Source organism: Nothoprocta perdicaria, unplaced genomic scaffold, assembly GCF_003342845.1.
Source record: "Nothoprocta perdicaria isolate Ctin4 unplaced genomic scaffold, notPer1 scaffold_204, whole genome shotgun sequence".
In the NCBI taxonomy this organism is placed as follows: domain Eukaryota; kingdom Metazoa; phylum Chordata; class Aves; order Tinamiformes; family Tinamidae; genus Nothoprocta; species Nothoprocta perdicaria.
In genome coordinates, this window is record NW_020455250.1 from 228110 (window position 1) to 241521 (window position 13412).

A 13412-nucleotide genomic window follows, 5' to 3' on the forward strand; every position below is an offset into this window, starting at 1 on the left:
GGCGGTTCCGCGCCGTGAGCGGGGCGCCCCTGGCGCTGCGGCGCCGCCACCACAGCGCCTCCTGCCGGGAGCTGGCGGTGCGCGCGCCGCGCCTGCAGCTGCGCGCGCTCAGCACGCTCACCTCCGCCGTGTGGCTCGCGGCCTACGGGCTCTTCGTGCTCTGCGAGGTAGCGGGGGCGCGCGCGGGGAGGCCGCGGCTGCCCGCGAGACCGGCGGCAGGGCCGGCGGGGAGCTGCCCGCGCCCCGATCGGCCTGGCCTGCCTGGCACTGGCCGCACCGCTGTGGTCGGTGCAGACAGAGGCCCCCAGGGGCTACCCAGGGTCCCTCTTGTCCCACTGCTGCCCACCAGCAGTCGCCTCTCCACCTGGTTCAGGCCCCTGCTTAGCCCTTAAGCCAGTGCCTAACTGGCTACAGCCATCCTCTCCTGCCAGGAAAGCGGGCGTGAATGTCTTCAGCCTCCCTGGGGCCGAGCACAGTAACTCGGCACTGATTGCACCCTGATTTGGAGGAGCCCACTCTCCCTTCCCCTCAAATGTTGCCAGGGCTTGGGTGCCGGGCGCGGTGGCACTTCCGCTCTTGAGCGGGAGGAGGACCATGCGACTCTGGCGCTTTCAGAGGTTTTAGTTCCAGAAATAGTTTGTGGGCTGAGAATGCTTGGAAGGCGCTGCCATGTCTTCGGGTGACTTGCTGTTGGCTGTAGTTTTCACGAGTTATGTGTTAACTCATAACTTTTATGCAACAGCCGGCAAGCCCAAGTCGCGGCATGCAGAATACGTTGGTTCTGGGGCGCAGCTCAGGAGAAAGGAGACCTTCTGTGAGAGGGAGATGAGGTTGGAACAAGTTCAGACTCACAGTTTATGAGAAAGCTTGAATCTCCTAACTCCTACTTTGGTGCTTTTGCTGAAATAGCTCTAGTAAGCATTTCAGAAGACTGCTCTGTTAGATTGACATCTCCTCTACAGACACTTGCATGACATGTTGTCTCCTCTGACATTCCTTATTGGTTTGGATTGAGTTTTCCACACTAAATTTGAAAGTGGAGAGGTTCTGCTGCGTAATTCAGTTTCAGCTCCCTGTTGTTTCAGAGATTATACTATGGAGACTCATGTTTGGTAACTGAAATCTCATCAGCCAGCCCAGTGAATGCCCTGCCTGTATAGAGGACTGCACCTGCTTAAAGCTGCCACACAACTGTGGCCTTAATGTAGTGGTTTACTCTGCAACACTGCTTCGTGTAAAGCCATGTTCACTTAGTTGTAAGCCTGGAGCTCTGTCTTTGCTTGGTTTGTGTTACAGAACAGCATGGTGCTTTCTGCTGCCATCTTCATCACGCTGATCGGCCTCATCGTGTATCTGCACTTCGTGAAGGTTGACCAGGAGTCTCTGCTCATCATCGGCTCCCTGGGCATTCAGGTGACTTCGTCCTACGCCTCAGGCAAGGAGAGCACAACCTTCATCGAGATGAGTCAGGTGAAGGATGTAGTCATCAACGAAGCCATCCACATGGTAATTGTGCACGGGCTTTCTTCCCATGTAACTGCAGTCTGTTTTCATGGGACTGGCCTAGCTGACTCTTCTTGTTGAGTGAAGGACGAAAAAATTATGTATTTGGCTGTGCAGTAAAAAGTGCAGTGAAAATGTATGTATTTGACTGTGGCCTGGGGTCAGGAGACCACATATGCATTGCTCTCCTATACATTGCTGCATATGCTGCTGGGGGAGGGAGAGTCAGCAGCTCCCAGCAGAAAGACTGAAGAAGTTTATGGCACTCATAAACCCACCAGAGCTGATCTGTCAGAGCCTGGAGCCATAGTCCCAAAGGCTTCTCTAGAAGAAATGTGCTCTTTCTGAAGATAATTTCGGACAACAGTCAATCTGTGAGAGAAAGGCAGTCCTGCACATTAAAATATTTTGATTGTAGATAAAATTCATTGGTATCTTTCCGATAGCAAACTCCTTTGGCTGAAATAGTATATTTAGTATAACACAAACAAGAGTTTGTTACTCAACACATTAACTATTACACAAACAGGAGTAACAGAATGATTTTAAGCTTTTTTATGCGTAATTTTCTAGTAAAAATACCTTGTTTGCTCTATTAAAACACTGCAGTTTCTACTGATTTATGTTTAGAATATGTCAAATGCTTCCCACAGGCCAATTTAGTTAAAACGGGTCCTCTTTCTTCAATCACCACATGCTCTCTGACAGAATTCTCAGACTTTGCCGGTTTTGCCTTTTTGTCTTTTAGCAAAAAATTATCTACTACCTGTGCATCCTTATCCGGGACCCTCAGGATCCTCAGGGAGTGTCTGAGGTTGTGCCACTCTTTCAGGTGAGTCTGACTGAATCGTGGAGAAACCAAATTTGATATGCATATGTACCAGATATCTGGATGTAGTTTGTTTGGGTTTTTTCCACTACAAGCAGCTGAATTACAACTGTGTTTATTCTTCCCGGCTGAGCCTTCAGATTGGTTCTTAACGGCACTTTGCAGCAGGTGAGGCCAGAGGTCTCACAGAACTCAGTGCTGCGGATGTGGGATTTCATCTGTCCTGCATTCAAGGAATAGGGAGCTGTGGAAACCTGAACCCAACCAAAAGCTTTGGCTTATGTAAGAGAATAAGGACTCGTACAGCTTTCTGTGTGTAGTTTCACACTCTGTGCTACCACTAGAACTACAGCACTGTACTGTAGTTGATTTTTGTCTGTCAGTGTGTCAAAAGGGCTCATGGAAACTTCCTTGGCATTAGAGCGAGTTCCTATTTCTCACTCATTGACAAAGATCACAGTACAAGCTGTGAAAGATTTGCTTAATGTATAATAACTTGTTTGTTGTGTTACCCTCTCTCCCCTTTCTTGTCTTCCACTAATCTGTTCTGACTGTTCATAATCCCATCTTTGGGATGCGGGTTTCTTTCTGCCTAAGATTGGATAACACAGCACCATGTTGATCCATGGTGATGGCAAGCAAGCCATCCAGATGCACCTCGCATCTTAGACAGCAGATACTGTTTGCGGTTCTCTCTGCTCTTCTGTATTCCCTTGCTGCTGCTGAATAGCAGCTTGAAGTCTGCACGTAATTTAAGACCAGATTTAGCCTTAAGATACTTAACATTTTCAGGTACAAATTTACTGATGATTGATATTTACTGTCGATTCAGTCCCACAGTCCTAAAGGCATTTCATAATAACAATATAAATGAAATAGTTAAGGGAGAAAAACAGATTTGGTGAAGTCTACAACTAATAGATTACAGACAGCTGCACTCAGGAACCTTCTTTTAGCTATACAAGCTCCTTGGCAGCTTCATAGGGGCTGCCTGACATATTTATTTATGTATTTATTCATTTTCTTCCTGCTCAACTCTGAACAATGTATGCCTTCCATGGACTTCCATGGGTATATCTTGATATTGGTAGATTTGACCAGCAAAGGAGGCGTGGAAGGAGCTGCCTCAATCTGAAATTCATTACCTGCCAGTAATTCTCACTTTTAAAGTGCAACTTAGTATGTTACTTAGTTTTGAGGGAGCAGTAATTAGTAACTCTGTTGCAACTTATTCATTGGGCCTTTGTTAGTCTTCCGAAGTTATGTTAGCCTTCAGAAACACCATTTACCGTGTCACTGAGCCCAGGACCCCTTCTGCTGAATCGACCTCTTGTTCTTTTAAGTAACATTTGCAAGGGGAGGCGTTTGAACATGGGATGGGGCAACTTTCACCTCTTTGCTGGTTTTGATCTGGTCCAGGTCAGAAGAGATGGAAAGTCATTACACTTTGACCACTATTCCGTTTGCGTGAAGTGAATTGATGTGTTCAGTTAATCTTCTGTTGTCCTCTTGTTGACGGTATTAGCAGAGGCCAAGGGCCAGGAGTCCAAACTCCCTGCTCTGAAGGTAGATTTTTGTGGGTGGAAGTCATGGTGGTCATGAGGATGGAAGGATGGTGCAGTAGTATGTGGAAATGTGCTCTTTGGTAGGTGAATAGAGGTAGTACAGTCTAATCATAGGATAATGGATTGGAAGATGGGGATTTCTTTGTCGTGTTCTCATTGTGAGCACAGAAAGGGGAGGATTTGTCATTTGTTGAGTGACTTACGCTAAATGCCAAATGGTGCTGCGTGTTTAGGGCCCAGCCTTTTCCCTCACAGAGCAGGTATAGCTTGTATAGTGGCTTTGCCTTCACCTCCAGGCTACATCAAACATCTCCTGGAGTTTGCTGGGCTACTTCTCAGGGAACGTATGAAAGGAAATTCTCTGTTGACTCAGTTGGGACAATAAAGCTAATCAGCTACAGCTGCCTGGCTGCTGCATTCCTTCTGCGTGCCTGCTTTTGACAGTCAGCCCTGTCAGCGCTCTGCACATTCCTGTCTCTGCCCAACAGACCCCACCTGGGGGAAGCTAAAGCTTTCCAGGGCCTCTGCAGCCCGTTCACGGCCTGATTCTCCGTTGCTTGACTTGCATTCCAGAGTTCCAAGCCACGTCTGGACTGCTTGATCGAAGTGTACAAAAGCTGCCAAGAAATCCTGCAGCAGCGGGAGACGGCTCCACAGTCAAGTGAAATAAAATAAAAAAGAAGATAGAAAACGTGCAGCAGAATTTGGAGACACGTGTAGAAAACGAAGCAAAGCTGACCTGTGGTGTTTGCTTTTAAATTAATGAGAAGGATGCAGCGCTGCAGCAGAATGATGTTAAGGCTGAAGGCCTGCACAGACTCAGAGCTGATAATGAAAATGTCATCTCGAGCGCACGGTCGCCCCTTGCTCTTAGATATCACAGAATGGATTGCTGGGAAGACAAGTGAGTAGAACTTTTTAAACAGAAAAAGCCTTTCCAGAAAAGGCCTCTCCAAGCAAGAATTAAGGGAGGGGTCCTAAACATGCATTGAATGGGTGTTTTTTAGTGAGTCTGAGAACTCCGATAAATAACACAATGTAACCTTGAGCAGCCTGCCAAAAATGTGCAGTTTTATGAGTTTCTTCTTAACCTTTTGTTTGAAAAGAAGAATATACTACTCTAGAAGATGCAAGCTGAGGGAAGGCCTAGGGTGGTAGCTTCCTCTGATTAACAGGGGGATTTCAGAAAGAAATCAACAGAAAACCAAATCAAGCTGTAGCATTCAATTACATTTGCTAAAACATCTATTGTTCATTAATTGCCCAAGGCCTGTGAGTACCTGTGTTGTTTAAGATGGTGACAATGACTGTATGAATAAAACTATATTGACATATATTCTAGGGGACAACTTGTTGAGAATGATTTTCCTTACTGATAATCTGAAAGTTATGGTAACTTTACATCACATCTTTCTCTCCCCTTTTTCCCCCACACTGCAGTACAACTGGGGCAATTCAGAACATCTTCAGCACCAGCAAGCTGGCAGGAGCCTGAGGGTTACGCTGCATTTCTATACAGTGCTCTATGACAGGTGCAGGCTACACAAGCTACAAGTAACACCGTTTGTGCCTCATCATGCAATACTGCAGAGATAGGTGAGGTTTGGACTGCTTCGTGAAGATTTAAAGACAAAGCTTATCACAGAAAGAAGCGTATTCTTGTGTCGGAGGGAAAGGCAGGAGCTTGGGGGTGTACCCCTCGTCTGTGTGATCGTGTCTGGGTTACACGCAAACGCTTCCGACGACGGTGCTGGGTGCTGGGGAGGCCAGCGGGGCTCTCTGCCACCCGTGGAGGCGCAGGCTTCCTCGGGGCAGGGAAGGGGCGAAGGCGCCGCGCTCGGAGGCGCCCGCGCCCTCCCGCCACACGCCAACACCAGCGGAGAGAAAGGAGGAGTCAGGCAAGGGCACGTCTGCCCCCCTGGCTACCAAAGCACCTCTCTCTGCGCAAAGATCCTCAGGGCCATTCTGGCTTGTAAGGTAATAACGTGTTTCAGGCTAAGAATAAACACAGCTTCAGCCATGATAACTGCCATTTATTAAGAACAAACATAAATCTCACATAAATCCCAGCCAGCCTTTTGCACACACACAGCAGTTAGGAAAACAAAGGCATTTGTCGTCACATTCTACACTTTAGAAATAGTCCAGTCATTGCCTAAAGCATTGATTAAAATCAAAATTTTCTCTACCAATCATACAAAATATGTATCTACAGAGTTTTATTTTTGAAGACAGGTAGGCTATAAACAGGAGGTATATGTGCACCTAGCAAAGTGGGTTGGTCCCTGAAGTACTCAAGTATTGGTGAATATTTCTAAGAAATAGAGAGGCAGAAGGAATTCATATGCCACGCTTGTGTATTTAAAGTGCAGTTATGTCAGAACGTACCCAGCTCGTGACAGCTCCTGCGCACCCAACGCGCCTGCTTCCTCTGTGCTCCGAGAGGAGTGTTAGTGCTGGGAGGGAAGTGCAACCTCACAAGGGCGGAACGGAGACTTTGCTGCCGAGCATCCTCAGCAGCAACGTCAGCTCGTTCTGAGCCAGCTTCGTGCCACAGACAGACAGCAGCAGCCCCAGGAGCTGTTTGCTGCAGGAGAGACCATGTGAGCAGAAATAAGGCTCGCCTTATTCAAGCTCAACATCGGTCCTAAGATCATTAAGAGAGAAGGGGTATGTGTGAGAGTGGGAAACTATGCTATTCACACCTGTATCATCAGCCTTCTCAAAACTGTGGGTGGTTTTTGGCCTAGAAAACTTCTGCCCTTTACAAGAAAGCTTGAAGGAATGCTCCTTAAATTCATGATGAGGGGACAGAATGCAATATGTGCAAATCTGGTCTCCACTTATGTAAACCTTCCCTGAGTTAGGGCCGTTATAGTGTTTCCCTTAACCCAACCTTTTTTCCCCCCAGTTGTATTGTTTTGTATGTTATAAAGAAGCTGACAAGAGAGTGATCAGAATTATACAAAATGTTTGTGCCTGTCCCATCCTCATCTCTCTTAATTTATGCACCCCTATGCAACATTATGTACTCAACCTTTAACAGAAACTTTCTGAAGCATCAGCACGAGTAAGGTATTTTGGGGCTGCTGGCAAGGATGAGCAAATAAACACACGGGTATGGTTGGTTTGTTCATTTGGGCATGACTTTAGTTTGCTATTGTTGAATTCTTTATCATGGTTGGATTCACACTGTTTTCACGTGGAAGTTTCCCATGAATACAAAATTTGTATGAAGTTCTTAAAAATTGCACTTTTCTCTTCCCTCAATTTTCAGAATGCTTGTGAAAAGAGTAGAGCTCAAGCCAGATAGATGTTGAAGAAGGGCTACTTTTCTTTTTAATTGTTTAAAATGCATTAGGCTTCCTTCAAAGAGACAAGGGCTCAAAAGTTTTGGGAAAGGGAAGGACAGTACATGGACAGACAGGTGCTGACTACCTCCTCCTTGCTTGTGCAGCACGAAGGAAGCAGGAGTTTAAAAGGAGCAACTTTGGAGGACAGAGGCTGGCAGAGCTGGGTGGTGTTTGGGCAGGGGCTACCTGTGCCCGTTGCTGGAAAACAAGACGCACAAACGTTGCCTGCCTTGCCTTCCTTTGTCTGAGATCAGGTGCAGTCTGAAACAGCTCGAAGCACAACAGTGATTAACAGAACAAGTCTTTGAAAGTGCTTGTCTGCTGCTGGGCTCCGGGGCACTCCGCCCCACAGCAGCAGAGATCCAGTCTTCATCCATCCCGAACAGCGTTGCCTCCCAAAATGCATCGGCGCTACAGGAGCCGGGGCACCATCTCACCCTGTGCCAGTCCTCAGGATGCACCAAGTAAAGGTGGAAACCTAACTTTAAGTAAGGTGGAAATTATTCTCAAGTACCACTAGACTCTTGTTCCAGACTCTCTTTCAGTTTTCAAATAATTCTCGACTCAAACCAAGGTGGTTCTTGTCAATTTAGGTCCTCTTCCCTCAGGAGAGCTTGTTCGTCCTTTCGTTCATGTCTGGAGCAAGGACTAAGAAAGAATCCAGGCCTTTGAATTTGGGCACCAGCTTGGGGGAGGAAAAGAGCTCTAAGGAAATTCTAAATTGTCGTCTTGGTGGTGCTGAACTGTTGCATAAATACACACAACTATTGTAGGTGTTGGTAAAAAGACTGTCTCTATTTTGGAAGTGACAGCAGTGAATCTGAGCAGTCCTGAAAACTTTGGCCTGATGCCTCTCAACAACCAGCGCACAGAGCTGAAGTTAGGCCTGAACTACCTAATCAAACCATGTAGTGTTGATCTTTACACGCTGGTACTTGCCGTTTTCAGGGTGCACCTGGTCTGTGATGCGGCGACCCCGCGCAGCAGCGCGCATCCCTGTGCAGGGTCAGCCACAGGCCGCCCTGGCCCTCTCCACCAGGGCCGTGGATTTAGCTCACTGCGGTCAAGTCCAAGTCATAGACACAAGTCAAACTTACCCTGCAGAGGTTACAGTCTAATTCAAGTAAAGAGCAGGTAACTTAATCATCGATATTTACAGAACACTCCAAGAAATAATGCAAATAACTGAAAGGGGATGCGATGAGCTGGAGAGGCCAGTGGGAGCTGCAGAGTTGGTGTGAGGTTCCAGCCATAGGTTCTGCAGTGCTCTAGAGGGGGTACAAAGCTGTAAAAGGGAGGCATCAAAGAAAACACGAGTGCTTGAAAGAAAGGGAGATGGAAGAAAAAACAGGTGGAAGGACTGAGATATGGGGAATGTAATGTGATTGGAGCACAGTGCGGGGAAGTGATTCCAGCCATGGTGCGTTGGATGGAGTGTGGCAGGGGAAGGAAACTCCCGCAGAGCTCCAAAGTCAAGCTTTTTGGAAAGAATGGACCCTGCCTTTACCCACACTAAGGAATTTCATGTATGATTACAGAAAAAGAATTAGAGCCTGTATTAAAACAAGGTGGGTAATCAGCAAAATCACAGCAGTCTAATTCAGTACAGAGCAGTGCAAAAAGACCAAAAAACCCAACAAAAAAAAAAAAGCACCCAAAATCATTTGGAAGGAGCCCTCAGAGCAGGGTGGGCCCCTTAGTGCTCCGAGGCACAGAAGGGTACAAGCGCCGACTTTCAGGCTCCCAGAACCTGGGCGCAGGGGTGGCACTTTGGGAGGGCTGTGCGGAGGATGAGGGAGAGGCTGCTGAACGGTAGTTAATATAGCTGGCAATAAGAAGTGTTGCTTCAACAATCTAGGGAAAAAGAAAAAAAGAAAATGATTAACTGTAAGTCAATTAGAGGAGAAAGTGCCCTTTCATTTTCTTCTTTTTTTTTTTTTAAATCCCTATTGGCTGCAGAACTTTTGCAGACAATCTTGTCTCATATGAAGATTTTAAGTTAAGACCTGTCTTTGAGTTGGGTAGAATAGGTTACTCGTTAAAGGTTCCAGCTTACAAGAGATTCCCTGAATGTGTATTCAAGAGTATAAGAGCAGCAACCAGAAGAACCATTTGCCAGTGCTTGTGGTACAAAATGCCCGGCTGTGATACTGCTAGGTGGAAACTCTCTCGCTGTTTCTATTTACCTTTGGAATTGCCATTGTGAAAAGGAGTTTTTCAGTGCTGTGTTTTCCAGAGCTCCTTTCTTTCGTTTGACTGGCTACAATCATGAAGTCATCTCGGCAGCCCCCAAAGGTCAGCACAGAGGAGTATGAATATGAGAGCTTCAAGTGCTGCAGACAAAGAGTTGCAGTTACACTCCCGCAAAAGAATCACCTCCACCAAGGAAATACACCCACCTCAAAGTGTTGCAGTTGCTCGTTACTGCAAGAACACCAGCTCTGCAGTCCTGCCCCTGTGAAGGGGGCAGAACTTGAGTCAAGAACTGTCTGTACAGTTAACAGCTGGCAGAGAAATCTCACATGGAATGTGCATTTTTTACAGGATGCTGGAGCGTGTCTGCTGCCCATCAAGCCAGCTGTCTCAGGAAGCCTTCCAGTGTAGCTGTAATTTTCCTCTGTTTATGCAGTGCTCAAACACAGCCCCTACCTTCCCTCACCTCGAGCTTCTACAGATTAACTTCAGATGCAGCCAGAAGTTTAAGACAATCTTCTATTGACTTTAAGACCCAGGGAAATATGTTTTAAAAATAACATTGTTCCTCACCATGCTGTTATAATCCAGTATGCTGATACCATCTTCATTCACAGCAATCCAGACTGGACAGTCTTCCAAGGAAGAAGGCAAAATAGGCTAAGTAAATTTAAAAATATAGATATTTAGGCCTTTCTTGAATGCCACAGAGGTTTCTAACATAATTCTTAAGTTTTAAGGATCAAGTAGAGAGAGAACCCTATATAAAACTTATGTCTTGCTATGTCTAGTGACATGAACCTTTCCTGTTGTTATGTGGCCTATGCCATAGTTTAACTACTGAAAAGATATAAAACAGGGTAGTCATCAGAACTATCCCTGTGATTTCAGCTCTGTATGTAACTGCTCTTGTATTTCGATTCAGTGTCAGTGCCCTCAAATACCAATACCCTCTTCTGCTTTTTTTTTTTTTTTTTTTTGCTGACAGCCACGAAGTCGACGAGAAGTCCCTCTGCTGCCTGGGCTTTTAGGAAGCTTCTTGCACATTTACACAAGACACCCCTTTTATCCTTAGAATTTATTCCATAACTAAGAGCTTTGACTTCAAAGCAAGGGATATGTAACCATGACCTCTTCCCAGTGGGGGAGGCTCCTGTTTCATTGGGAAAGATACTTAATCCGAGAGCAAGATTTCTCAGGCAGACCACTATGTGCAAAACGTTAATGTGGGAAGGGCACCAGGAAGAGAGCACCAGGACAGCGGCAGCGCTTGCCCTTCTCATACAGCAGAGAAGCGCTGGCTCTGTGCCAGGCTGAGCACAGCTCTCAAGGGTGGTCCCTTCTCTTCACCTAGCATTAGCTGCAAGGCACTCTGCCCTTCTTCTCCTAGTGCTATGTCAATACTTTTAGAACCATCTAAACTATCAGTCTTGACGGCTGTAAAAGCTTTGGCAAGGTGTGATAAGGAGAGGTGGTGTGTGATGAACTGCTGCAGCCCAGGAGAAAGTTTCAGCACTTACTACAGAACGCGAGCAGCCCCTAGTGCCCAGAGCACAGTGCTGCTCCTCCCAAACCTGCAGGGTAACCAAGCAGAGCTGATCCAGAGCTGCGTAGTTCAGTTTTCCCCCTGGCTGAAGTAGGAGCATTTCCAGCCTGTTCTACCCGAGATCACAAATGTGGCTCTGCTGGGAAAACCCAGTCTCAAGCAAGGAGGAAAGCGTGTTCCAGTTACCTTAGCAGCAAACATTTTGGTTCCAAAGAGAGGCCACTTCCGGGCCACGGTCAAATAAATCCGGACGCATTCGGGGGGAGAGCATCCCTGCAGCATCATCCACTTGGCCGCCAACCTGTCGGTCACTTGCCTTGCAAACCCGAGACACAAGACAGCACCACTTACTGATGTCTTTCGAAGTAAGTAAAATTGTATCAGATTATAAGTGTACCTTCCACTCCAAAGGACTGTTCTACATAGCTCTACGTGGAAGGCCGGTGGTACTGTCAGTAAATAAGGTTTTTTGTTGTTTTGTTTTTAAAAAGCTTGAAATTACTTTAGCAGTTTCAATACATCCACAGTTATTTTACTGTTATTTACATTGCAATGCCCAGGAATCCCAGTCACATACCAGTTGCTCAGTGGTGTAGATGTTTAACAACTGTGACTGCTTTCAAATAGCTGTTGCAATAAAAGCTTGCACAGCTCCTATTCAGTTACACTTCCCTTTCTCTTATCAACTTTTAACAATTTCTCTTGACAAGTATGAGCCCTGTGGAGCAGCGATACCCATCAACTCTCTCTTGATTTGGCCTGCTAGGGATGGGTTGATGGGGAACTATCCTGCCACGTGCACATGGAAGCCACTTGCTTCCCAGAGGGAACTGTGTTAGTTTTACCACTGCATCCCTGGGCAACTTGGGCCCTGGGAGATTACCAGCCGAGATCCATGGCAATGTCTGAATTCTGTTCATGAGCAGTTCAGGTCTGTGTGTCATGCACAAGCATTTCAAAGCCTGAACTTCAGAGCGCCCTGCTAGAATATGTCCCATCAGAATTACTGCACAGCCTGTAGCAGCCCATAGATGCTGGCTTCATGGTTTGTTGCAAGTGACAGGCATCTGGATTTCATTAAAGCTTGGGGGTATGGTAGAGCAAAAGTTCAGAAACAAAATTAATCAGAAAGACATAAAGCTTCTAGTCTAGAAGCTTCCTTGCAAAGGAACCATCTCCTGAGACTTTCCACTTCCCTCCCTGCTCCAGGCTTCTGGATTAAAATTACACTGACAAGGCTCCTTGACACTTCTGAAAGTATGTAGAGATAAAATTCCAAGTATAAGACTTTGCACTGAAAACAATTTATAGGAGAACAAAGTTAGTCTTACCTGAGCTGCTCAGGAGTAATGTTTTGCTTATAGCGTTTGGGATAGAATTTATCTAAGACCTGATGGAGCAGATGCTGCATTTTGGATTGCGATGCTCCCACAGGACTTGAAGATACTGGTCGGTCCAAATCACCATATTCCACCTAAGAGAATGTTATAAAGTTTGGAGGTCACAGTGCAACTGAACAGCCCATTAACTCCTACACTGATGTCCACTGCAAAATGACAAAGATATTTTCTCATCTCCACACAGACACTAATGGGGGCAGTGCTGGGGATACTCTAGCCCAGCTGCATTCTCCTAAATCTTAGCACAGTATTTTTCTTCTGAAGGAAACGACAGGCAGCCCTACGGCAAATTTTCCTACAGCAGAAGGTGTTGTAACATCACACCTTCCCTTCTTTAATATAGAACTTGGTATAAAGTGTCTGCCATGGGACCTCTTGGTTTGATGAGAAATAGCCACTTCTGATGAGCAAGAGCTGCTCAGTGGGAGACACTCCGTATGCAGCTGAACTCCCTGGAGGGCTCAAGGGAGGGTTTCTGCCCACAGCCATGCTCACCTGAGCCATCAGGGCCACCATTTCCAGAGCCAGCTCCTTATTGACAGGAAACCTTCCACTGGCTATTTCACTGCTGACTTGGAAGGCCAGCAGCAGCCGCTCCCGGTCTGTCTCACCTTGAGCCTGGCTCCGAAAATACAGCCTAAAAAGCAGAGAGAATTGTAAAATAAAATAAGATAAAAAAAATTGAGATAAATAAAATAAAAAATAAAAAAAAATAAAATAAAAAATAAAAAATAAAAAAAATAAAATAAAAAATAAAAAATAAAAAAATAAAAAAATAAAATAAAATAAAAAATAAAAAAAATAAAAAAAATATAAAAAATAAAAAAATAAAAAATAGAATAAAAAATAAAAAAAATATAAAAAATAAAAAAATAAAAAATAGAATAAAAAATAAAAAAAATATAAAAAATAAAAAAATAAAAAAAATATAAAAAATAAAATAAAAAATAAAATAAAAAATAAAATAAAAAATAAAATAAAAAATAAAATAAAAAATAAAATAAAAAATAAAATAAAAAATAA

General features: G+C 45.2%; 2 protein-coding genes across 2 annotated transcripts in view; one reads left to right on the forward strand and one right to left on the reverse strand.

The window, feature by feature from the left end:
• Positions 1-2: 2 nt before the first annotated feature.
• On the forward strand, positions 3-5219 carry PIGH (phosphatidylinositol glycan anchor biosynthesis class H; the record flags this gene model as incomplete). Its single annotated transcript, XM_026038221.1, has 4 exons — positions 3-167; positions 1297-1506; positions 2252-2335; positions 4471-5219. Coding segments are annotated over 4 exons (561 nt in total), but the record flags the coding sequence as incomplete, so codon positions are not given.
• A 1196-nt stretch (positions 5220-6415) lies between these two features.
• The window catches only part of PLEKHH1 (pleckstrin homology, MyTH4 and FERM domain containing H1), a 40176-nt gene continuing 33179 nt past the window's right edge, over positions 6416-13412 (reverse strand). Inside the window, exons 23-28 of the mRNA XM_026038202.1 lie at positions 12885-13026; positions 12321-12463; positions 11176-11305; positions 10017-10103; positions 9437-9583; positions 6416-9104 (exon numbers count right to left, since the gene is read on the reverse strand). Coding sequence (XP_025893987.1) covers positions 8928-9104; positions 9437-9583; positions 10017-10103; positions 11176-11305; positions 12321-12463; positions 12885-13026 — 826 coding nt within the window. The 3' untranslated portion in view covers positions 6416-8927. The remainder of the gene's footprint in view (positions 9105-9436; positions 9584-10016; positions 10104-11175; positions 11306-12320; positions 12464-12884; positions 13027-13412) is intronic.